At 43.7% G+C, this 23856-nt stretch overlaps 1 protein-coding gene across 1 annotated transcript; it reads left to right on the top strand.

Annotated features, from left to right (window-relative positions):
* The first annotated feature begins 5470 nt into the window (after window positions 1–5470).
* On the top strand, window positions 5471–6372 carry LOC114201632 (homeobox protein NANOG-like). The gene has a single exon (XM_088019964.1). It carries the CDS (start codon window positions 5471–5473, stop codon window positions 6326–6328), a length of 858 nt encoding a protein of 285 aa, XP_087876090.1. The 3' UTR covers window positions 6329–6372.
* Window positions 6373–23856: the final 17484 nt, after the last annotated feature.

Raw genomic sequence — 23856 nt, 5'->3', positions numbered from 1 at the left:
ATAATGACAGTTTGAGTGACGCCGCTTCTCCCGCCAGTTGCCCCAATTCCCACTCTTATGCCTTAAATGAACCAGTAAAGAGTGAACTCAAGAAACTCTACTAGACACCCTACCCTCAGACCTTAATAAAGGCAGAACTCCAGGTCCATCCTCTCTCTGCTTAGACCTTGCTGTACCACATACCCTGTAGGACCTGTGAGGAATACATCTTGTTCCTCAAAGTTTCCTGATAGTTCTTGCTGAAGTGCATCCTGCAACCAAAATAAGAACCACAGGGCTGGTCCAGCCCCCACATCGGCCCTGGTCGGGGCATGTCTGCGGGGACTCGCTATGAGTAACATCGGCCCAGGCGTTCCTAGAGGATAGCACCCCTGTCAATAGGCCAACACAGCACTATGGCTCTATGAGACTAAGGAGCTCAGTCCCTTACCACAGGAAACGCCTCCAACCTCCTACCCATATCCCCGGGTTGTTGAAATGATGTGGCCGGCGGAAAGAGCAAGGCTTTGAGGAGGAATCATGAGAGGTGCTAGTGATCAGGCCACGTCTAGTTGGCGAGGGAAAGAATGGGGGTGTGAGGTCCGCCAGACAGCAGCTACAAGAACCCCTTTTCCATGTGGGGGCCAGGCCTGTGCCCCAGCAAATGGCTGTGATAGGAAGAGCACCCCATCAGATTTGCCAGCTGTGTGCACATTGCCTCAGTTTCCTTGTTTGTGAAGGAGGGGTGTGCTGGGGATTAAAGCATTAAGAAGGGAAAGGATTCAGTAAGTGTCAGCTTTCATCCTGGCCTCAGTCATCATGGCGGAGCTGGATCCCCAAAACCCCCCCCGGAGGGCTCATCGGTCAAGTTCTCGTGGATTCTGAATGCCCGAAACAAAAGGAGCTGTGTAGCTCCTTTGAGGGTGCTGTCTCCAGACAGGGCGCCAGGCCGAAGCTTCCCCAGTCCTTCACAGAAGGAGGAAAAGGGGGGCACGTTGGTGGGTCTCTGTGGAAGGTAAGCCACTCTCCTGTCCTTTATTGGGACAGAATGTCCTATGTTGCAGGATTATTCACTTCAGGGCTGCCCACAGAATGTGGCTGTCACTGTGCACGCACCTCCAGAGGGCTCCGTCCACGGTCACCACAATGACAGCCTGGCCTGCTCATTTGCTGACATGGATGGTCGTCGGTTTTCTTGTCTTTCTTCTCCTTCTCTGCTTCCTCATCTACTCTCCTCTTCCTCTTCCTCAGTGTCCTCACCAACAGTCACAGGAAGCAGGGAAGCCACCAAGAATGTAGGTCCAGGGGCACCCGGGTGGCTCAGTCGGTTAAGCGTCTGCCTTCGGCTCAGGTCGTGAGCCCAGGGTCCCGGGATCGAGCCCCACATTGGGCTCCTTGCTCAGCAGGGCGTCTGCTTCTCCCTCTCCCTCTGCCCCTTCCCCCTGCTTGTGCTCTTTCAAATAAATAAAATAAAATAAAATAAAATAAAATAAAATAAAATAAAATAAAATAAAATAAAATAAAAAAGAAGGTAGCTCCAGAGCCAGTCTTCCCTCACCTGGGGGTGGAGGCATAGCCAGGGCATGAATGGAGAAAAGAGAGAGAGGATCAGTTTACGTTCTATGTTTCAAAATGGACACAGCAAACCTAATAAAGCAAATGAACAAAAACTCATCAGGAAACCTTAAGCATAAGAGAAAGAAAGGAGGAGATACCAGGATCTAGACCTAAGTCTCCTTTGTCCTATCCAGACAAATACATCTACAAGTCCCTGGTGGATAGCCAATGAGTGACACAAAGATGAGTATCTGCATTCTGAAGCAAGCCACCTAAACATTCTCCTTACTACTCATTTACTACGCCAGTTTTCCAATTTCTGTTCTTTAAAATTCCACGCAATTTCTATTCTTAGAAGAAGTGAATAAACAGGGAGTCGGGGTGATATGGTCAAAACAGTATAGGAAGACAAAGCAGGATTCCTAATGGGCAGTTAGTAGGGGTGCTTACCAATGGAGAGCTTGGTAAATTTATTTTCTCCAAACCTCCTTGTTCGAGAAAATAAGGGAACTGTACTAGAGGCTTTCTAAAGAGATCATTCTGAAATTCAACGTGGATTTTCCCAGCTACATCAAAAAGCCTGCAAATGAAGCCAGGGCGTTTAATACACTGAGGCTGATCCCCTCTTCCTGCCCTCAGATGCCACAGTTTACAGAATCAGCTACCATAAACTGTAACCATTCAGTGTACATGCCAGAGCCTGGGACTCCCAGGGAAGCTACAAGCCAGCGTCATATTTATTTCCCACCCACTGGACAACTATTTGATGGACATCTCCTGTTTGCCTGGCTCAGGATGAGATCCCAGGGACCAAACAAAGAAGGCAGACTTCCTCTCTTTAGAGCTTTCAGAATCCAGGGGGTAGGGGGAATTCAGCATGAACAATCCCCACCACTGTGATGTACGCTTTAAGAAAATGTGAAGAGGGTGCTCTGGCAGCAAACGGTGACACACATTACTGTCTTCACTGACAATTTGGAAAGGTCAAAACATGCCCTTGTGACAGAAGTCAGCTCTGCCTCAGGGAAGGGAACCGATAGAAATTCATGTTGCAACGGTGCCATTTATTACTTGGAGGAAGCCACTGGGCCACGCTGGGCTCCAGCGACTCTCAGCTGGGAAATGACCACCACCCTCTGGGCCCAGGGAGGGCAGGAGTGGCTTCATCCTGGGGAAGGCAGCTTCAATCTAATTATTCAAGCCGTACCCCGCCCCCACTCTCCTGCTCTTGCCCCCCCACCCACCCCACCCTGCCTCTCCCCTGTCTCTCTGTCTCCTTCCCTGGTTCCTCTCAGCCACAGTATCTCTGAGAAGACAGAAGGGACGGCGTTGTGTTCCCCGCCACCACCCCGCCCCCGACACCACTGGGATTCAGTGACCAGTAGGTGAGGGAGCTTTGCTTATATCTGATGCTAAAAAGCATCCGAGGGTCCGCAGCTCAGCCTCTCCTAGTGGGAGAGGCATAGCTGCTCATGGAACATGAAATATTAATGAGGAGAACATGAGTGGCCCGGGCTTCCTCTCTCCTCAGGCCAAACCAAATCAATACAAGTCCCAGCTCCTGCCAGCAAAGGGCAAAACAGAAGTGTGCATTACCCACGGACAGCCAGAGAGCCAGCAGAACTATAGAATATTCGGAGCTGCAAGGCCCTGGAAGCTCCCCGCAACTGGACAGAGAGGAAAACGGATGCCCAGAATTTTGGAGATTTAGCCAAATTTTGGTGGCAGGGTCTTGGTTCAGACCCGTCTCTGAACAGGCTTTGCTGACACAAGTCACAGTCAGGAATCCCACTGGCCTCACAAAGTCATGGGGAGACAGGTCAAGGGGCGACATGTTGCAGAGGAACCCCAACTTCCTTGGTCTCAAAAGGAACCCCCCCCAAGTGGGAATGGAGAGAGAGAGAGAAGCACACCCAGATTCACCCACTGCTCTCACCCTGCCTGGACCCCTGGGCACACTGGTTTCCTCTATGCCTTGGGAGTAGCGACACACATGGCAAGAACTGGAATCCTGCTCAGACAAGAACTGGGGCGAGCCTGGGAGGAACCAGAGCCAGTGAGCCTCAGCCTGCACCAAACCAACAGTCCCTACGCATTCTGGGCAGCAAGACACGTCCAAGACCTGCCCAGGCTACTTGGCTGGCAAATGAGGTAATAATAACAAAGCTCTTCGGAGCCAGTCTCATTTTCTAGGCACAGAGTCAGATAACCTTATTTAGTACTATAGTTTAAACCATTTTTCTTAAAATCCTGCATTGGGAATTTACAGTGCTTTTATTTTTTTAAGACTTTACCTTTTTAGAGCAGTTTAGGTTCACAAAACAATGGAAAGGGAAGGACAGAGTGTTCCTATACACTCCCTGTCCCCACATACACACAGCCTCTCCCATTAGGAATAAGCCCACTGGAGTGGTACGTGTTACAATTAATGAACCTACACTGACACATCATTATTGCCCAGAATCCACAGTTTACCTTAGGGTTCACTCTTGGTGTTGTATTGGTGGAGCTTTTTGAGCCTTTTTATTTAACTGGTAGTGTTTTCTTCCTTTCTTCCCCAGCTGTGAGTCTGGGGAAAAGCCCATCCTTCCACAAAGTCCTCTGGGGGTAAAAGGGCAACCCCAACATAAGAGAAAATATAGCACGCCTGGCCACATCCCCCTTCTTGTGGCATGTGAAATCACTGAGTGACACAGAATGTCAGTGACCCTCAGATTCGTGGGGGAAATGAGGACACGGATCTATCAAAAGGGCCACAGCCAAGAAGGAGACAAAAGGCCACCCTGCATACGTGTTACCTCAACAGCAGAGTGACAAGAAGCTATTCTGTCATGGTTGGCTTTGCCAAACCTTGTGAGCACAGTCCTGTCAGCAAGCAGCAGGGGAGGGGAAGGGTGACAAGGGACATAGAGCAGGGTGACATCCACAGGAGCGGCTGGCCGGGTGCGCCTGACACCAACAGCTCTCTGCCTCCATTCAAGGAAGTTGGGCAAGAGAACATCTCACCAGCGTGACCGACTTGACCAGGCCAGAAAGACAATCACAGAGGACAGAAGGACACCACGGTCACAGATTGCTTTCTCAGCGTCTGGAATTTTTATAATATTCTACCCAAACCTCTGCCTAGCAAAGACCTTATCACCAATCATAATGAATAATGAGTACCCACCTCCCCGCTCTGTGCTCCCACACACACATTCATCAGACACCTCAAGGAAGCTGGTGTGGCTCCATATGCTCACTCCGGAGACATCTCTGCTCCCTGAGAGTCCCCACTGAGGACTCCAGTGGAGTTGGTGACCCCAGAACACCTGTCTGCTCTGGGGCCCTGGGGAGCTTGCTCCTCTTACAAGAAAGAACTTATAATGGCCAAATACACTGGGGTGTAGTGCGGATGTCTGCCTCACCTTCAGGCCCTTCCCCCTGCTTACTTCAGACCCCACAAGAAGCTCAAACCTCCAGTTCAGCATCGCCCAACTCCTGTTGCTGCATTACTCATACCTCCCTCACATAAGCTGGTCCTCAGTTCTTCTCCCCCACCCAAACCCTCCCACTGGGACTTTGGAAGGAAATTGTGTTCTGTCATCAAAACATTCCTCCATATCTTCAAACCCTTCTCTCCAGTATGTGTGCGCCTCTCGGCTCTGAAGACCCTGATTACTTTGCATTCTCTCAAATTGAGAGTGAGTTAACCACCTCAGAAAAGATGTCTTAGACCCATTATAAAAGGGTCCTAACGCTCTGGCTCCATTGGGCTGGTTGGCTCTTACTGTTGCAGTGGTGACGCACTTCATCCTGTCTTTCTCAGACTCCTAACATCTGGAGGGCTTCCTACTCTCCTCAGCTCTTCCACCTAGATCCATAAGCCTGGGCCTTTCTTGCAATCTCGCTCTTTTTTTTTTTTTTTTTTTCCATCTACCCTCAACTCACCAACATGAGTGCCGATTCACCTCTGCCCCAATGCCTGCCTGGCCCCGAAGCACCCAGTTCTAGGGACTCTTCAATGCCTGAGATTTATGGGCCTGAAGAAAATTATGCGTCCCTGCAAATGTCATCTGCTGAGACACCCCACGCGGAGACCGTCTCTCCTCTTCCTGCATCCATGGATCTGCGTGTTCAGGACAGCCCCGACTCCTCCACCAGTCCCAGGGTAAAAGTACCACCCACTTCTGGGGAGGAGAGAACAGTGAGGAAGGAAGATACGGCCCAGGGCAAGAAACAGAAGATCAGGACCGTGTTCTCTCAGGCCCAACTCTACGTCCTCAATGATCGATTTCAGAGACAGAAATACCTCAGTCTCCAGCAGATGCAAGAACTTTCCAACATTCTGAACCTTAGCTATAAGCAGGTGAAGACCTGGTTCCAGAACCAGAGAATGAAATGTAAGAGGTGGCAGAAAAACCATTGGCCAAAGGAGAGCAAGAGTGTGACTCAGGTGATGGGATACCTGAGGAACACTTCTGGAAACCTTCCACTATGGAGCAACCAGACCTGGAACAGCCAGTCTTGGAGCAACCACTCCTGGAACGGCCAGTCTTGGGGCAACCATTCCTGGGCCAGTCAGACCTGGTGCCCCCAAGCCTGGAACAATCAGCTCCAGAACTGTGGAGAGGAATCCCTGCAGCCCCAGATCCAGTTCCAGCAAAATTCCATCAGCGATTTGGAGTCCATCTTAGCAACTTCTGGGGAAAGCCATAGTGTAATACAACAATCCGCTAAGTATTTTAGTACCCAGCAAATAATGGATTTGTTCCCAAATTACTCTGTGAACATAGAGCCTGAAGATGTGTGACGATGAGTATATTATTCGATCTCAATTTGGGTGGTGGCTGTATTACTTCTAGGCTTTGTCTTCTAGGGTCCTCTATAGATCTCGGCCTCGATATTCTGTTTCCCATTGTTCTTATTGTGTCCACTGAGGGGGTACGATTGGAGTCAAAGAGGTTTCAGGAGCGGTGGCTGCTCTGGACAACATGAGAAAAGGTGTTTCTGGCTATAGGTGACTAGATACAATCCTAATGTGGATCTCTTTAGGCTCTAGAATCTAACCTCAAGAATAGGAAGTGAAGATACAAAGACGTGTGATGAAGGATAATTTGTATTTTCTGAGATTGTGAGGCTTTTTTTGTTAATAACCTCAATTACTACCGGAGAGGGGTTAAGCTATCGTATTCTTCATTGATTTCCTCTGTCCCTTGTGATGTTTTACTAGCACTGTTAATTTGTTCATTATTCTAGGATTTGTAGAAAGATGTTTTGTATTTTAATGTATCATGATAATAGTACCCGTTTGGCTGATTGGTTTATAGGTTTAAGTACAAATAAATAAAGTACCCACTTTAAAAAAAAAAAAAAAAAAAAAGGGTCCTAACATTCCCACCCCAGTCTCTTTATTCGTTACCTTGTTTTATTTTCTTCATAACACTTAAATCATTACTCGAAATTGTCATGGTTGTTTGTATGTTTACCTGCCTACTTGTTTGTTTCATCCCCTAGAATGCAAGCTCCATGACAGCTGTGCACTTTATTCATTGCTGTAGCCCTAGTGTCTTCACGGGCCCGTAGCAGGTGCTCCATAAACATGTACCGAGTGGATGAATGAAGAAGCTATCTGCAGAGCGCGCTGTGATGTCATGGAAGCACACAGGAAGAATTCTGGAAGCACGTGACCCGGAATGGCAGAGAAGGGACAAGAGAGAAGAATCAGAGAAGGCTCAAGGGGAGGACTAATGGAAGTTGCCCAAGTGAAAACAGGTGGCTGGAGCCTTCTGCGTAAAGATGGCAGCCTGGACCTATACACTTACTTTAGTTCCCATCTAAAATGATAGTAAAGAAAAATGTTTAAAGGCAAAAATTCTCATAAAAATAAGACAACAGGAAAGAACAGGTGGCTGGCAAGCTATTGGAAGTGATAACTAACTGGAAGACCCAAGAAAATTGAATCCTAAACCAGTATTGGGGAAAGCCAAAACTCAATCTACTTTACATCAGAGAATGGCCAAAGGCTCAGGGACTGGTGGAACTGGTTGCCTCTTGGAAGACAAGTATGTGTGGTGGTGGGAGTGGGGGGAGGCATAAATATTATGACTCTATTCTCCATCAAAACAATGAAATAAACCAAAAAAGAAAAAGACCGGCACGGGACACAGGGATTACAACAGGTTGACTGATAGAGAAGCAAGACCAAGTAGAATGGTGCTAAATTGTTTCCAAAGAAGACCCATCCGCTCCTTAACTCCTGCCATACAAATGGGTGGATGCCCCTTCCCATCCCAGTGAGGGATGACTAGAGGCTTATTCTGAACAGGGTCTCTACTCTCGTGATTGCAGGCCAGCTGGGGGTGAGAGTGCCATACTGAAAGCAAGGGGATTAAGTGAACATTTATTTTACAGATGCCCAGATCCCTAGCCTCCTTCCCCAACTCAGCTCCCAGCATGCTGGGAGGTGTGATATTGGAAGACACTTGGGGAATCTGAGTAGCTCTGAAAGAAGAATTAACACTACTGCTAGAGTTTTCCAATACAACACCCAGCTCCATTCCCTACAGTCTCACAAGCCCCATCAAAAACTCAGAGCTTCCAATGTCCTCTTAAGATAGTACTCCAAAATATGAGCAGACAACTAAGCATCACCAAACATTTGAGAAAAGCCCCTAAAATCGGTGAAAGAATCCAAAAATGTTTTTTAAAATAGTAAAAAAAGACTTGAAAGAAACAAAGTCTATATAAAAAGAAAATTCAACAATTTTCTTTAATATCACCAGAGAGAGAAGATATTACTTCCACAAAACAAAAACAAGACGCTTTTTCAAAAAAGAATGTGCAGAGAATTAAAAAAACTCTTGGAAATTAAAAACATGACCCCCTCAAAATCAATAAAAATAGGTCAACACCTTGACATATAATAATGAAACTTGCAAATGTCAGAGACAAAGAGAAAATCCTGAAAGCAGCTCGGGGGAGGTGGTCCATAACCCACAAGGGTAGAAACATTAGACTGGCAGCAGACCTATCCACAGAGACCTGGCAGGCCAGAAGAGACTGGCATGATACATTCAGGGTGCTAAATGAGAAAAATACGCAGCCAAGAATACTTTATCCAGCTAAGGTGTCATTCAAAATAGAAGGAGTGATAAAAAGCTTCCAGGGCAAACAGAAACTAAAAGAATTTGTGATTACTAAACCAGCCTGCAAGAAATATTAAAGGGGATCCTTTAAGTGAAGAGAGAGCCCAAAGGTAACATAGCCCATAGGGGAACAGAGACAATATACAGAAACAGTGACTTTACAGGTAAAACAATGGCACTAAATTCGTATCTTTCAATAGTTACTCTGAATGTAAATGGGCTAAGTGCCTCAATAAAGACACAAGGGTTATCAGATTGGATAAAAAAGCAAGACCCATCGATATACTGCCTGCAAGAGACTCATTTTAGACCCAAAGACACCTCCAGATTGAAAGTGAGGAGGTAGAAAACCATTTATCATGCTAATGGACATCAAAAGAAAGCTGGGGTAGCAATCCTTATGTCAGACAAATTAGATTTTAAACCAAAAACAGTAATAAAAGATGAGGAAGGACACTATATCATAATTAAAGGGTCTAACCAACAAGATCTAACAAGTGTAAATGTTTATGCCTCTAACATGGGAGCAGCCAATCGTATACACCAATTAGTAACAAAATTAAAGAAACACATTGATAATAATACAATAATAGTAGGGGACTTTAACACCCCACTCGCTGCAATGGACAGATCATCTAAGCAGAAGATCAACAAGGAAACAAGGGCTTTGAATGACACACTGGACCAGATGAACTTCACCGATATATTCAGAGCATTCCATCCCAAAGCAAGAGAATACACATTCTTCTTGAGTCCACATGGAACATTCTCCAGAAGAGATCACATTCTGGGTCACAGATCAGGTCTCAAACAGTACCAAAAGATTAAGATCATTGCCTGCATATTTTCAGACCACAGTGCTTTGAAACTTGAACTCAATCACAAGAAGAAAGTTGGAAAGAACTCAAATACATGGAGGCTAAAGAGCATCCTACTGAAGAATGAATGGGTCAACCAGGAAATGAAAGAATTTTAAAACATCAGGAGAACAAAGGCACAAAGAAATGGAAAAACATTTTCTGCTCAGGGATTAGAAGAACAAATTTTGTTAAGATATCTATGCTACCTAGAGCAATCTATACATTCAAGGCAATCCCTGCCTAAATACCATCAACTTTTTTCACAGAGCTGGAATGAATAATCCTAAAATTTATATGGAACCAGAAAAGACCCCGAATAGCCAAAGGAATGTTGAAAAAGAAAACCAAAACTGGTGGCATCACATTTCCAGACTTCAAGCTCTATTATAAAGCTGTAATCATCAAGACAGTATGGTACTGGCACAAAAACAGACACATAAATCAATGGAACTGAATAGAGAGCCCAGAAATGGACCCTTAACTCTATGGTCAACTAATCTTCGACAAAGCAGGAAAGAAGATCCAATGTAAAAAGGACAGTCCCTTAAACAAATGGTGCTGGGAAAATTGGACAGCCACATGCAGAAGAATAAAACTGGACCATTTCCTTACACCATACACAAAAACAGACTCAAAATGGATGAAAGACCTAAGTGTGAAAGTGGAATCCATCAAAATCCTAGAGGAGAACACAGTCAGCAACCTCTATGACCTTGGCCGCAGCAACTTCTTGCTAGACACGCCTCCAAAGGCAAGGGGAACAAAGGCAAAAATTAACTATTGGGACTTCATCATGATAAAAAGCTTCTACACAGCAAAGGAAAGAGTCGACAAAACCAAAAGACAACCAACAGAATGGGAAAAGATATTTGCAAATGTCTTATCAGATAAAGGGCTAGTACCCAAAATCTATAAAGACCTTATCAAACTCAACACCCAAAGAACAATAATCCAGTCAAGAAATGGGCAGAAGACATGAACAGACATTTCTCCAAAGAAGACATACAAACAGTCGACAGACACATGAAAAAATGCTCAACATCACTGGGCATCAGGAAAATACAAATCAAGACCACAATGAGATACCACCCCACACCAGTCAGAACGGCTAACTTTAGAAGTCAGGTAATGACAGATGTTGGTGAGGATGCAGAGAAAGGGGAACCCTCCTACACTGTTGGTGGGAATGCAAGCTGGTGCAGTCACTCTGGAAAACAGTATGGAGGTTCCTCAAAAAGTTGAAAATAGAGCTACCCCAGGACCCAGCAATTGCACTATTAGGTATCTACCCCAAAGATACAAATGTAGTAATCTGAAGGGGCACCTGCACCCAATGCTTATAGCAGCAATGTCCACAAGAACCCAGATGTCCATCAAGAGATGAATGGATAAAGAAGATGTGGTACACACACACACACACACACACACACACACACACACTGGAATGGAATACTACTCAGCCATCAAAAACATGAAATCTTGCCATTGGCAATGACGTGGATGGAACTAGAGGGTATTGTGCTAAGAGAAACTTATTTCAATCAGAGAAAGACAATTATCATATGATCTCACTCATATGTGGAATTTAAGAAACAAAACAGAGAATCGTAGGGGAAGAGAGGAAAACATAAACCAAGATGAAATCAGAGAAGAAGACAAACCATAAGAGACTCTTAATCTTAGGAAACAAACTAAGGGTTGCTGGAAGGGAGGGGCGTGGTAGGATGGGGTAACTGGGTGATGGAAATTAAGGGCACATGATATAATGGGCACTGGGTGTTATATAAGACTGATGAATCACTGACCTCTACCTCTAAACTAATAATACATTGTATGTTAATTAATTGGATTTAAAAAAAAAAGAAAAACATGAGAGTAAAAATGAGAAATTAAGCAGAAGCAATGAAAAATAAAATTGAGGCATTCTCTTGGAAAATGAAACAGAGAGATGAATTATAGGAGAGAAATGATAAGAAATTTGAAGTACCAATGTAGGAGGTCTAACACCCAAATAGTAATTCAGAGAGAAGATAGACAAGGAAAAAATTATCAACAAAATAATATAATTTCTTAGAACCAAATGGCATGAGTTTCCATTTGAAAGGGCCCAGGAAGTGCCCAGAATAATGTCATAAAATTTCAGAATACCAAAGACAAACAATAAATCAGAAGTCAAAATGGCACCAGAAACAAAGGACAATGTCAAAATGTTTTAAAGTTTTGAACGGAGCATTACTCCCAATGTAGAACACTACATCCAATCAAATGATCACTCTGATAACAAGAGAAAGGCAGATTTAGATGTGCAAAGCCTTATAAATGTACATGACAAAAACCTTAGGAATTATAATTACCTGCAGAAGCTATTGGAGTATATTCTCCATCAAAACAATGAAATAACAACAACCAAAAAAAAAAAAAAAAAAGGCACAGGAAACAGGGAACTCAACAGGTTAACTGATAGGCAAGATTCAAGCAAGACCACCAAGGTACCAGGCATACAACACAGCCAGTCAGTCCAGACTGAAGCACATCAGGAAGATGAAATTAATAGAATACCTGCTGCATCTAAGTGTATTGAGAAGAAATTGAGACACTAACACAGAGTTTGGGGTTGAATTAATGATGAGTATTGGATTAGTGATAGAAACTAAGCAAATAAGCAAAGAACACCCTGCTTTAGAGGAAGCAAAATATTTTTCAGGAAAGTTAAAATAATTGTAGTTTACTTCGTGGCTTAGCTCTGAACAGTGTTTAAAAGGTCATATTAAAGTAAAACTCTAAATATTGATCTTACCAAAATTATGATATAAGCAAATATTTTTGGAAGCTGGTGGAGGGGGGCCAAATAGGTGGATGTTCACAATGGGGGAAAAGATGAAAGAGAGACAAATACTCATTTTCTATAATGGACTATAAGTTGAAATTATCTAAAGCTAAAAAATCTAGAAATAACCATCCAAAAGTTTAGCGTGTTTAACATGTTGTCTTCTGGGAAAGGGGCTCAAAGGAGAGAAGGAGCAGGAAGTGTTGCCTTCATTAGCAAGCCTTTTAAAATATTTGCTTTTAAACTGTATTGTAAAAAAAAAATGGAATAAAGCAACAACAAAAATAAAAGCAAAAGGTAATGATAGAGCAAGACATTCTTGGCAGAGGAAATGGCAAGGCCTTGGGTCAACATCACAGAATGTTCTGTTTAAATAAGGCTTGGAGAAGAGGCAAAGAGATGCAAAGAGGAAAAAGCAAAAGGAGATGAGTCTGGGAGTCCTTCTCTCACCTATATTGTGCAGAGCTCCAGGAGAATGTTGCTCCTGTCCTAACAATGAGAAAAAGCAGGATAGTCCACAGAATCCTAACATGTCTTGAATCCAACAGAAAGCTGTGGTTTCAGGGCAATCAAGGGAGCTGAATTCCAAAGAGTGACAAGGACAAGGGGATATAGTAACTCTTTCACCACTGGAAGAACATGGGAGGAAAAAAAGGCTGTGGCAGAAGTAAGATGAAATCAGCTAAAAAGTGAACCAATTCCTAGAGGCCACGTGTGGCTAGCCCATCAATTTAGAACTGGGAGCCCCAGTCACACAGAAATTTTTCACTCACCCCAAGACTTTTCCATGAACCTCTACTTGGTGCTCACAAGAAAGATTGGAGGTAGCAGAGCAGGGGACCTGAAAGAGCTCCTCTCATTGACACAGATGTGTGGGAGGTGAATGCTGCCTTTGGGGCCAGGCACAAAACATCATCTGCTTCCCCAGATGTTCTTTGCACATGAATCAAAAACCTTAAGCCATGGGAAGCAGCAGCAAATCTTTCTTTCCCTAAGGCTGCTGAGGAAGATGAATGAAACCTGTCTGCTTCTAGGGGAGAGGTAGAAATTCTCCTTCTTGCCCCAGGAATGAGCCAAAGATTTACTGTCTGGAGGAAGGATAGACGCATCAATCATCTGTCCCTAGAGGAGAGGCAGGAAAACTTCACTGACCCTGGGATCCTGCACCAATATATAGCAGGCATCTTGCTATTGTGGGAGAGAGGCAGGAAGCTCTCTCCTGCCCAAGACTTTCTACAGATGCAAGGCAAAGTTTGCCTGTGATGGAAACAGAGATAGGAATTCTAGGAAAGCTCACACCTGAGGCACACAAGTCCTGCCTAAAACTGAGACCGGACCAATAGGACCATGAGAACCTCCCTATACCTTCCTAATAAATTCAGCACTGAGGAATCAACAAAGCCATTTACCAATGGAGAAGAGGAAAGGGTATGGAGAACCCCTGGCTGCTTAGATGTACAAAGATGGCTGAAAGCTGAAAGTGGAGTGAGAACACTGAGAAAAACCCACTGGCAGCCTAACCCTGAAGGAATATGAAGCCAGGGTGCACTGAGGATAACAAATAGCAAGAAAACTCGAACTTTGCTCAACTAGATTGACTCATTACCACCACCACCACCACCACCACCACCACCACCACCACCACACACACACACACACATACACCGTAACAAATGAAATAGAGTTTCTATTTCCAGATGTAAATACTGCTTACCTAAGTCTCTACTGTTCCATGAATGATGCCCATCATTCAGTAACAAATTACGAGACACATAGAAAAGCAAAAGGAAATACAACCCATGTGGTCAAGAGACAAAGCAATAAATGGAATCAGATTCAGAGATGATCCAGATGTTGTAACTCTTAGACAAGGACTGGAAAATAACTGTGAATTATATGTTACAGAATCTAGTAAAAAGGATGGACCAATGCGTGAACTTAATTTAAGCAGAGAGACAGACACTATTTTTAAAAAGTCAAACAGAAATGCCAGAAATGGAAAGCACAATATCAGATATGAATAATTTTTGATGGGTTTATTAGACAGAGCAGAGGGAGGAAAATCAGTAAACCTGAATTTATATTTTTAAAAATGATCCAGAATAAAACAGGTAAAAATATTAGGGATATAATGCATGGTTAATAATGTGTTGTATATTTGAGAGTTGCTAAGACAGTAGATCTTAAAAGTTCTCATCATAAGACAAAAAACTGTAACTATGTGTGGTAATGGATGTTAACTAGACTTATCATGGTAATCATTTCATTATATATGCAAATAACAAAATCATTTCATTGTATACTTGAAGTTAATGTAATGTTAAATGTCAATTATGTCTCCATAAAAAAGAAAAACCAACAGAAAAATAAAACAGATTTTACTTTAAAAAAAAGTTAATGGGAAAAATGGATAAACAATTTGAATAGACATTACCCCGAAGAAGATATTTAAAAAGCCAATAATCACATGAAAACATAGTGAACATCATTAGTCATTAGGGAAATGCAAATGCAAATCAAAACCCCAATAAGATACCGCTTCACACCCCCTAGGATGGCTAGACTTAAAAAGACACTAACAAGTTTTGGCAGAACGTAGAGAAATTGGAGCTCTCAGGATTGATGGCAGGAATGTAAAATGGTACAGCCAGTTTGGTAAACAGTTGGAAGTTTCTCAGAAAGTTGAACACAGACTCAGCAATTCTACTCCTATTTTAGGTATATATATATATATAAAAGAATTGGAAACAAGTGTTCAGAAAAATATTTACAGTAGCATCATTCATATTAATGAAAAGAGGGAAACAACCCAAATGTCCATCAACAAACACATGGATAAACAAGATGTGGTATATCCATGCAATGGAATATTATTCATCCATAAAATAGAAATGAAGTCCTGAACTTCATTCTACTGCTACGTAGAGGGATGCTACAATAGAGATGAACCTTGGCAACATTATGTTAAGTAGAAGAAGCCACTCACAAAGACCACAGATTGTATCAACACATTTATATGAAATGTCTAGAATAGGCAAATTGATAGAGACAGAAAGCAGCTGAGTGTTTACCAGGAGCTGGGGAAAAGAAAGAAGGGAGTGACAACTGGAGGGTTCCTGGTTTCTTTTTGGGTTGATGAAAATGTTTTGGAATTAGACAGCGATGATGGTTGCACAACCTTGTGAATGTACTAAAAACCACTGAATTGCACACTTTCAACAGGCGAATTTTATGGTATGTGAATTATATTTCAATTAAGAAAAAAATTAATGGGAGGGAGATGTTGATAGAGAGAGAGTATAGACAACTATTTTTTCATAAACTTGAAGGATGCTACAATACTGATAAAAGGCAAAGTTTGAAGACAGAGGAGAGAAGAAAACAGATGGAGGAAGGGATGGAGAGGGGTCCCTGAAGAAGCTGATGGGATAGAATCTAGAGCAGCTTTACAGAAACCAGCCACAGGAAGAATAAAGCTTTCCATTTAGGGGCATGAGAAAAAAAGGATGACGGCTGAAGGTACACAGCTAAGTGGGTATGTAGAAGGTCCAGAAGTTGAGAGGCTTGCCAAGACACTGTAGAGGCTCAACTGGATGGGGGCCTAAGGGGAAGGGAGGCATCAAGGGTAACTGATAAATGCCTCTCGAATTTGGAAACTTAAAAACCCGGGCAATACTGGTATGGAAGCAAGATTGATTTGGGGACATTGATGAGGTCCATTTTCAATATGTTGACTTCAACACTTTGGCAGGACATCGGGGTGAAATGGTTAGCAAGTGGCTAGAAGTTGAGAATTCCATAAAGCACTCAGAGGTACAGATGGGTTGTGGAAAGGAGATACACAGAGTAACAGCTGAAGTTGTAGGCGTGGATAATCTCACGAACAGAGACAACAGAGAAAGGAGAGAAGGTGGCCAAGGGTACAAGTCTGAGATATGTCTGCTTCTGGAGATAGGAGATCACAAAGGGACCCATAGAGACAGCCAAAGAGTGGCCCAGAATAAGTAGCATAATAGGAGGGGAAAAGCCTCAGAAAGCCACAGGATGGGAGAGCTTCATGGACAAAAAGGGGTGTGATGGTATAACAGGTTCCCATAGGGATGATAACTACTCTAAGGCTCTTGAATATTATGAGATCTGCAGGAATCCTGAAGGAACAGTTCTCTAGAAAGAGTGCGAGTGCAAGTGAGATCCAGAGTCCTCTCCATGATCAAAGTCTGAGAAAGCTTAGTGCCGGGACCACAGAATACAATTCACTGCTCTTGACCTCTCGTAAGAACACAGCCAGAGAGCCCTTTCTGGCAAATAATGCTCAACACAGTCTTATAGTGTGACTTTTCACCACAGAATAGAGCACACCAGGCATGAATATTCCAGCCTGAAAGCCACTGTCAGACCAAAAGGCTCTCTGGAATTTCATAAATTGGTATGGCACGGCATTGTTAAAGCAGGCTAGGTGCCAAGTGGTCCAGCCCTCTCAATTTCTAGACGACGCAAATCCAAATTTTCCACATTTGGGCTAAATTAATTTTCCCAAGGATATTCTTTGGGTTGGAAGAGCCAGTTCTATAACTAAGGATCTCTGTCTTCTTTACTGCCATCTGTTTCCCCCCAAAATACCACTCACCTTTGTGAAATAACCTCCAATGCTCTTTAGGAAGTGGAAAGCGTAAGCAGTAGAAACGCAATGCCTAGAAAAATCTGCTCCTTAGCCTATCCTGTGGGAAATCTGCTCAGCCTGTTCTGTAGTGGTCTTCCAGTTGCAAAAGCAGATGCTTGTTCATTTGTCATTGATTTGGTAAATCTAGTAGAACATCCCTTTCCTTTCTTTCTCGTGATGATTCTTGCCGCAGCGTGTCAACTGGGATGTTAGTGGATGACAGCATTTATCCAGCAATGACAGTGGTTGCCCTTAACATCAGCCATCAGAAGAAGCTTACTAAATGTTATTTGATGATGGTAAGGCGCAGGAACCATCCACAGCATATATTCCCTTGTCCCTTTTTCCTCGCTGCTCATAATCACAAAGAAGAATCGCATCTACGCACGCACACATATATTTTTAGCTGTCTCGAAGCACTTGGCAAGCTGAAAATTCATGCACCAGACACCTGCGAGGACCATCTTGCAGCTCACGGAAATGCAGCCTGCTCTGAACCAGCATCTGTTCTCCAGTGCAGGGCAATGGCATGGAGGAGCTCAGGGCAGGACCCGAAGACAAATGACTTAGCAAGTGGAGCAGCAGGTGGGATTCTAGGTAGCCAGAACACAAGGAGCAGATGGGAGAAACTGAGCAGCCAAAAAGGGCTTCTGTACGCAAAGTGCTCTGGATTCCTTCATGACCCCAAATGCCTGAAACCTGGAACACATGCCTGTTGGATCTAGAAAACAAGAAAAAGAAAAGATATTGGGAAAAAAATACACATCACAGTCATCCAATACCAACAGCAAAGTCCACCCGAAGTCCTCTGTGTCTAGAGGGCTGGGTGGCTGGGACATAGGCAACCGACATTCAAGAAAGTCCAGATTCCAATATTTAGAATCAGACTTGCAACTTCAAGGTAGTGACCAAATTTGACTACAGGTAGTCACCAAATACTTGCTGGTTTTGCCGTTGTTCAGAGAATGTACCTTTATTGGATTTCACTAGTCCACTCCAGGGGGGACAGTATAAAGGTTCTTATTTGCCCAAACAAATTAGAATTTAAGTCAGAAGGACATCTTAGATCTTTCACCTCATTGTCATGGGCCTGGGACCTCGAGAGACAAGCATGAACAAAAGGGGGTCTTCCTAAAGCCGAAAACAAACACAAACACTCCCTCTGTCCTTCTCCCTCCCTCTCCTCTGCCCTGTTCCTCCTCCTTATTCCTCCTGCCCTCCTTTCCTTCCTTCCTTCCTCCCTCAAATGTTTTTATTATAGTTTGCCTTTGACTTCTACACAATTGGATAAACACACTTCTTTTGGGAGTAATTGCTAAAAATAGCAGATCATTTTTGTCCCTGTTTTTTTTTTTGTTGTTGTTGTTTTTTGTTTTTTTGCAACGCTGCATTAAAAGCATGGGAACAATAAAGGAAAGAACTTGTTCATCATCACATCATCCCATCAGCTGTGTATTTTTCCTTGTTGCCTTCCGGTCCTTGTTTATGGGATTGGTACATGCATTGCGCAGAAAGGGATTGTATTTACAGTCTGCCTTTTCCGCATTTTTCCCTGAATTCTGAACCTTCATTCTTTCCCTACTGTATCTGTCCGTCCGGGCCATGCACACCAGAGTACAAACTAGCACCAGCAGGAACTCAGCGGGCTTGGCTCACTGTTTCAGCGTCTGGCATTCTGGAGGCATCCAGTACCCATTTTTTGAATAAATCTAGTCTTTACAATTGTACTTTTTAAAGGCTACCTGGGTTCCATTGAGTAGATCATATGGTTATTTCCTGCCGTCAAGTTGCTTCCAACTTTCCACTCCCCTATGTATAAAAATATATGTATAACAAAATACCAGCCATCATCATATCTATGGCTTTTTCCCTCCCCTTCACTTATTTCCTAAATATGAAGGTCTCATGTGGGTTGTCCGTGGCTTAAGTGGCCTTAACGTTCTTATACTTCTTTTTTTTAAAGATTTTATTTAATTATTTGACACAGAGAGAGAGAGAGAGAGACACAGCGAGAGAGGGAACACAAGCAGGGGGAGTAGGAGAGGGAGAAGCAGGCTTCCCGCGGAGCAGGGAGCCCGATGCGGGGCTTGATCCCAGGACCCTGGGACCACGACCTGAGCCGAAGGCAGACGCTTAACGACTGAGCCACCCAGGCGCCCTCTTATACTTCTTGATATGTATTTCCAAATTACTCTTCCAGCAGAGATAGTCTCTCGCCATGGCTAAGCGTGCTTTGTCAGAGAAACTTCCAGCTGCCTCCTAGGGGCAGAGCCAGAACCCTGGGAGATCTCGCTGCTTTCCGTCCTCGGTTTTAAAGAGTAACCAGACGCTTTTCTTGTCCTCTGTGCACGTTCCCAAGCACTTCCTGAAAGCCATCACCTCTATCTTTGGTTTAACTCACTAAGAGGAGGCTAGGAGCTGGATCCCATCTAGGAGCTGACGCTGACAGCAAGTTGGAGTGCAGGGACGCCTCTTGGAGCTCTTGGCTACCACGTGGGTTGAAGGCAGCCTTCACACATCTGCTCCTCGGTTGTGGGACCTCTTCCTCTGCTCCAGCATCGCTTACTTTGCACAAGATGTGTCTGTGTAAAAATTTTGTTTCCCCACCCACTCCTTCTCTAGAGTTGCCCCGTGCCCAGACAGCACCCAGTGCGCTACATCTGCTGGGAGCACATGGGGCATCGGCTCCTAGAGGAAATTCACACAGAACTTACAGTCGAGCCACGACCAGGCACTGCCAGTTACCCTGCCACGTGCCCGTTGAGGGGACAGTAGAAGACTCTGGACGCTAGTGGTGGAAGCCCTTGTTCTATTTCTAGAAGCTGCAAGATCATGGGTGAATCACTTAACCACCTACAATCCTTGGTCCCCTTCTCTGTGAAAGAGAGGAAATAACAGCTCTCCTGTTTCTCCTGCTCCTGGTGAGAATCACTGAAACAATGCACGTGAACACTTTGCAAACTGTGAAGTGTTACGCAAGGTAGAGCATTGGTGTTACCCTGCAGTACCGACTATGAGGTACACGAGAGACCAGTGGGGTGGCAGACGCCCTTGTTTACCTTCCTACTCGGTCCTTACTCGCTGAGCCCGTTGTGCTCAGGTGGCAGGTAGCTCTGTGGCTGGTGCACAGGCACAGGTCATGATTGATCTCCAGGGGTCGTGGAAATCCCATGCCCTCTTTGCTGCTTTGAAGTAAGCATGTGATCTGATGCAGACTCATGACCCCTGCAGGAAAGCAAAGCAGTGACGGGTGGCTGGCCCTGCGGGAAAGACAGCCCTCCCTGACATAAGGAGAAAGCCACGTGAGGAGAAACCCTCCCCTTTCTCCCTGCTTGGTGTTGCCACATGAGTGCTGGTGCTTGGTGCCACTGGCGCGGGGCACGACAGCTGCTCTCTGGCACCCAGCAAGGGAAAGCCAAAAGCAGCTCGGGTGCTGAGCCAGGGTCCCGACTTGGTTGAACCAGTGCATCGACACCTTCTGGAACCGCCAATCTCCAGATTCCTTGTTTTGTGCGATTTGCTACGAAAACCAGTTATTCTCTGAAAGGGACAAAGGGGACGCACCTGGGGGTGATGCAGTGGTCAGATTGAGCACATCGCGGTGGGCAGGCCTGATTCCTCGTCCTCTGCTTCCACTCTGCTTTATTGTGGTTCACTCTTAAAATTACAGTAATGAGTACATCTCTGAGGCAAAAGCAAAACCATATATGAATTTAGGAGTGGAAATAAAATATGAAAACTATGTGACGAGGGGAACGGTGGGCACTGGGGACTGGCAGTGGGCTGGCAGGCCTACCCCCACCCCCCGAACACAGGGAGGCTAGGACAGAGAACGGGGCGGTGTGGGCATGGCCCTGGGTGCGGGGTAAATATGGGGATTCTGGGGCTTGAGGAGAAACTGTGAGGAGGAGATAGACCTCCCCCCGGAATACTGCCGCCTACCCTCTATCTGCCTTCCCCCAAATGCGGCTCTTACTCCCATGATTAGGCTGGATAGTTTGCCTTATTACCATAAAAGTTATCAACTTAGCTTTTTGTTTAGGTTCTGTTTGTTTGTTTGTTTCTAATTAGGCTCCACACCCAGTGTGGAGCCCAACTCAGGGCTTGAACTCACAGCCCTGAGATCAAGGCCTGAGCCAAGATCAAGAGCCTGGCACTTAACCAGCTGAGCCATGCAGGCGCCCCTAGTTTTTCACCTTAAGTGCACGGAACTTTACCAAGTGCAATCCGTGGCTCATGACGCATAATCATCACTGGTCCTTACATAACCCCTCTTCCTTTCATGATTTATTTTTATTACATAACAAACACAGCTAAGCCAACCTCACCCGAGACTTAAAAATTTCCCAATGACATGCACCCACCTATGTGCTCATCTACTTCCCCGCCTGCTTCCTGCAGCAAGTTAACACCTTGGATTTTGTGTTTATCATTCTTATCCTTTTTCCTCTTTGTGTGTGTTTTACCCCATATATTTTTTTTTTGAATTTTAAAGTACATCTGTTTAATTATATTATAACCATTAATGCAACATCTGCCTCAATAATTTCATTTCAATAATAAAAAATGATGGTATAATGATGGTTTAAAGCTGGTTCAATTGCAATTTTAGAGGCTTACTTATCAAGAGTGAAAATAGAAGACTATTAAAAAATAGCTAAAAAGGTAACATGTGTCACAGTGCTTAATGTTTCTGTAACTGTTGGTAAGGCTTACATCTAAATTTGATGCAGAATTCTTAATGGCACTGAAATAGTTTTCTCAGCCACATGGTATATACCAGTACTATGAGTCTGGAAGAGACTGGCTATGGGTACCACTCCTTGTCTGCAATTAGGACTGTGCAATATCAGCAAGTGCACTTTGTATCTTTTCCACAAGCATGTCCCCTCGATAAACAACATCCTCCAGACATGTAGCAGCTTAAGTGCCGTGAAGATTCATCCAAGTTGTCTCATGTGGCTGGCGCTAATCTATTTTCACTGTGGTGTGGTAGTCCATTGTGTGGATATGCCACAATTTATCTATTTTCTTGTCGAAGGACATCGGGCTGTTTTCAATGTCTTCATGAAAAGTCTTGCACGTGTCTTAATGCACAAGTGCTATAGATTCTCTTGGGTATTTACCTCGTAGTGGAATTGCAAATATGTAGGTATTGCAAGAGACATGATAATGCCAAATTATTTTACAAAATGGTCGCTACATTATTTTCCTACTGGCAAGATAGAGGAGATCCCAATCACCCTTTTATCACTATATTTAGCATTGTCAGACTTAACTTTTGTAATCACGTGGGTATAAAATAGGGTCTACTTATGCACATGCTGTAAAATCCCCTGAGGCTTTTACCATCTTTTTATGTGTTTATCGGCCATATGTGCTTTGTCTTAGATAAAATACATTTTTTTATGTTTTTTGCTCATTTTTCTATATTGGGTTGTTTTCTTTTTCCTATTGATATGTAGGAATTCTCTCTTACCCTTGAGTAATCTTACTGGTTATTTTTTGTGGTGCAAATATCCTCTCTCTCATCTCTTGCAAGGATAGAATACAATTATTCTCAGAAACAATATATTCTAAATACACATTAAGAAAGACTTCAGTATTTGGTATTGTCAGCTTTTTGGAATTTGGCCACTTTAGTAAGTGTGTGATAGTATCTTGTTTTAATTTGCAATTCCATAATGACGAATAATGTTGAGCAGCTTTTCATATGCTTATTTGCCATCTGTGGATCTTCTTTGGTGAGGTGTCCAGATATTTTGCCCAGTTTTTTTCAGTTGGGTTCTTTGTTTTCTTATTATTGAGTTTTAAGATTTCTCTGTATATTTTGGATACTAGTCATTTTTGCAAGTATTTTCTCCCACCCTGGGTCTTCTCTTTTCATTCCCTTAGCAGTAGCTTTTACAGAAAATTCTTTTAAATTTGAATAAAGGCCAGCTTATCAACTTTTTTCTTCTGTGCATCATGTTTTTGTGTATCCAAAAACTCATCACCAAACCCCAGGTCACTAGATTTTTTTTCCTGTGTTTTCTTCTTGAACTTCGTTAGTTTTGCATTTTGTATTTAGGTCCAAGATGTATTCTGAGTTAATGTGTATGGAAGTTGTACGGTCTGTGTCTAGACTTTTGTTCTTTGGTGTGTGTCTGTGTGTGTGTGTATTTCGGCATATGGTCATGCATTTGTTCCAGCACTGCTTATTGGAAAGAATATCTTTTCTCCATTGTTTGCCCTTGCTCCTATGTCAAAGATAAGTTGACTACATTTGTGTGGGTCTATTTCTGGGCTCTCTCTTCTGTTCCACTAATCGAATGGTCTATTCCTTCACCAGTACCACACTATCTGAATTACTGTGGCTTTATAGTATATCTTGATGTCCAGAAGTCAGCCTTCTGTTTTGTCTCCATTTTCAGGAGTGTGTTGGTTGTTCTGGGTCTTTTGCCTTTTCACATAAATGGTAGAATCAATTTGTCAATATCCGCAAAAGAATTTGCTGAGATTTTGATTAAATTGCATGAAATCAAGGGAGAAGAAGTGACATCTTAACAATACTGTCTTCCTATCCGTGAACATCAAATATCCCTCCAGTTCATTTTTTAAAAATATTTCATATTTTATTTTTATCTTGAATTAAAGGAACAGAGCATGAAGTGGAAAGAAATAGCCACTAAGGGGGTGCCTGGGTGGCTCGGTCAGTTGAGTATCTGACTCTTCGTTTCACCTCAGGTCCTAATTTCAGGGTCCTGAGACCAAGCCTCACGTCAGGCCCCGCGCTCAGTGCAGAGTCAGCTCAGGATTCTCTCTCCCTCTGCCCCTCCCCCTGCTCATGTGCTCTCGCTCTCTCGC

Source organism: Eumetopias jubatus, unplaced genomic scaffold (genome assembly GCF_037043125.1).
Source record: "Eumetopias jubatus isolate StellerSeaLion01/CBP00866 unplaced genomic scaffold, mEumJub1_p1.0 scaffold_17, whole genome shotgun sequence".
NCBI classification, from domain to species: domain Eukaryota; kingdom Metazoa; phylum Chordata; class Mammalia; order Carnivora; family Otariidae; genus Eumetopias; species Eumetopias jubatus.
Note: the sequence above shows the minus strand (reverse complement) of the source record. Positions and strands in the feature narration are given on the sequence as shown.

Bases quoted from the DNA above. Each gene is read 5' to 3' on its own strand.
- LOC114201632 (XM_088019964.1), top strand. From the start codon at position 5,471: ATGAGTGCCGATTCACCTCTGCCCCAATGCCTGCCTGGCCCCGAAGCA.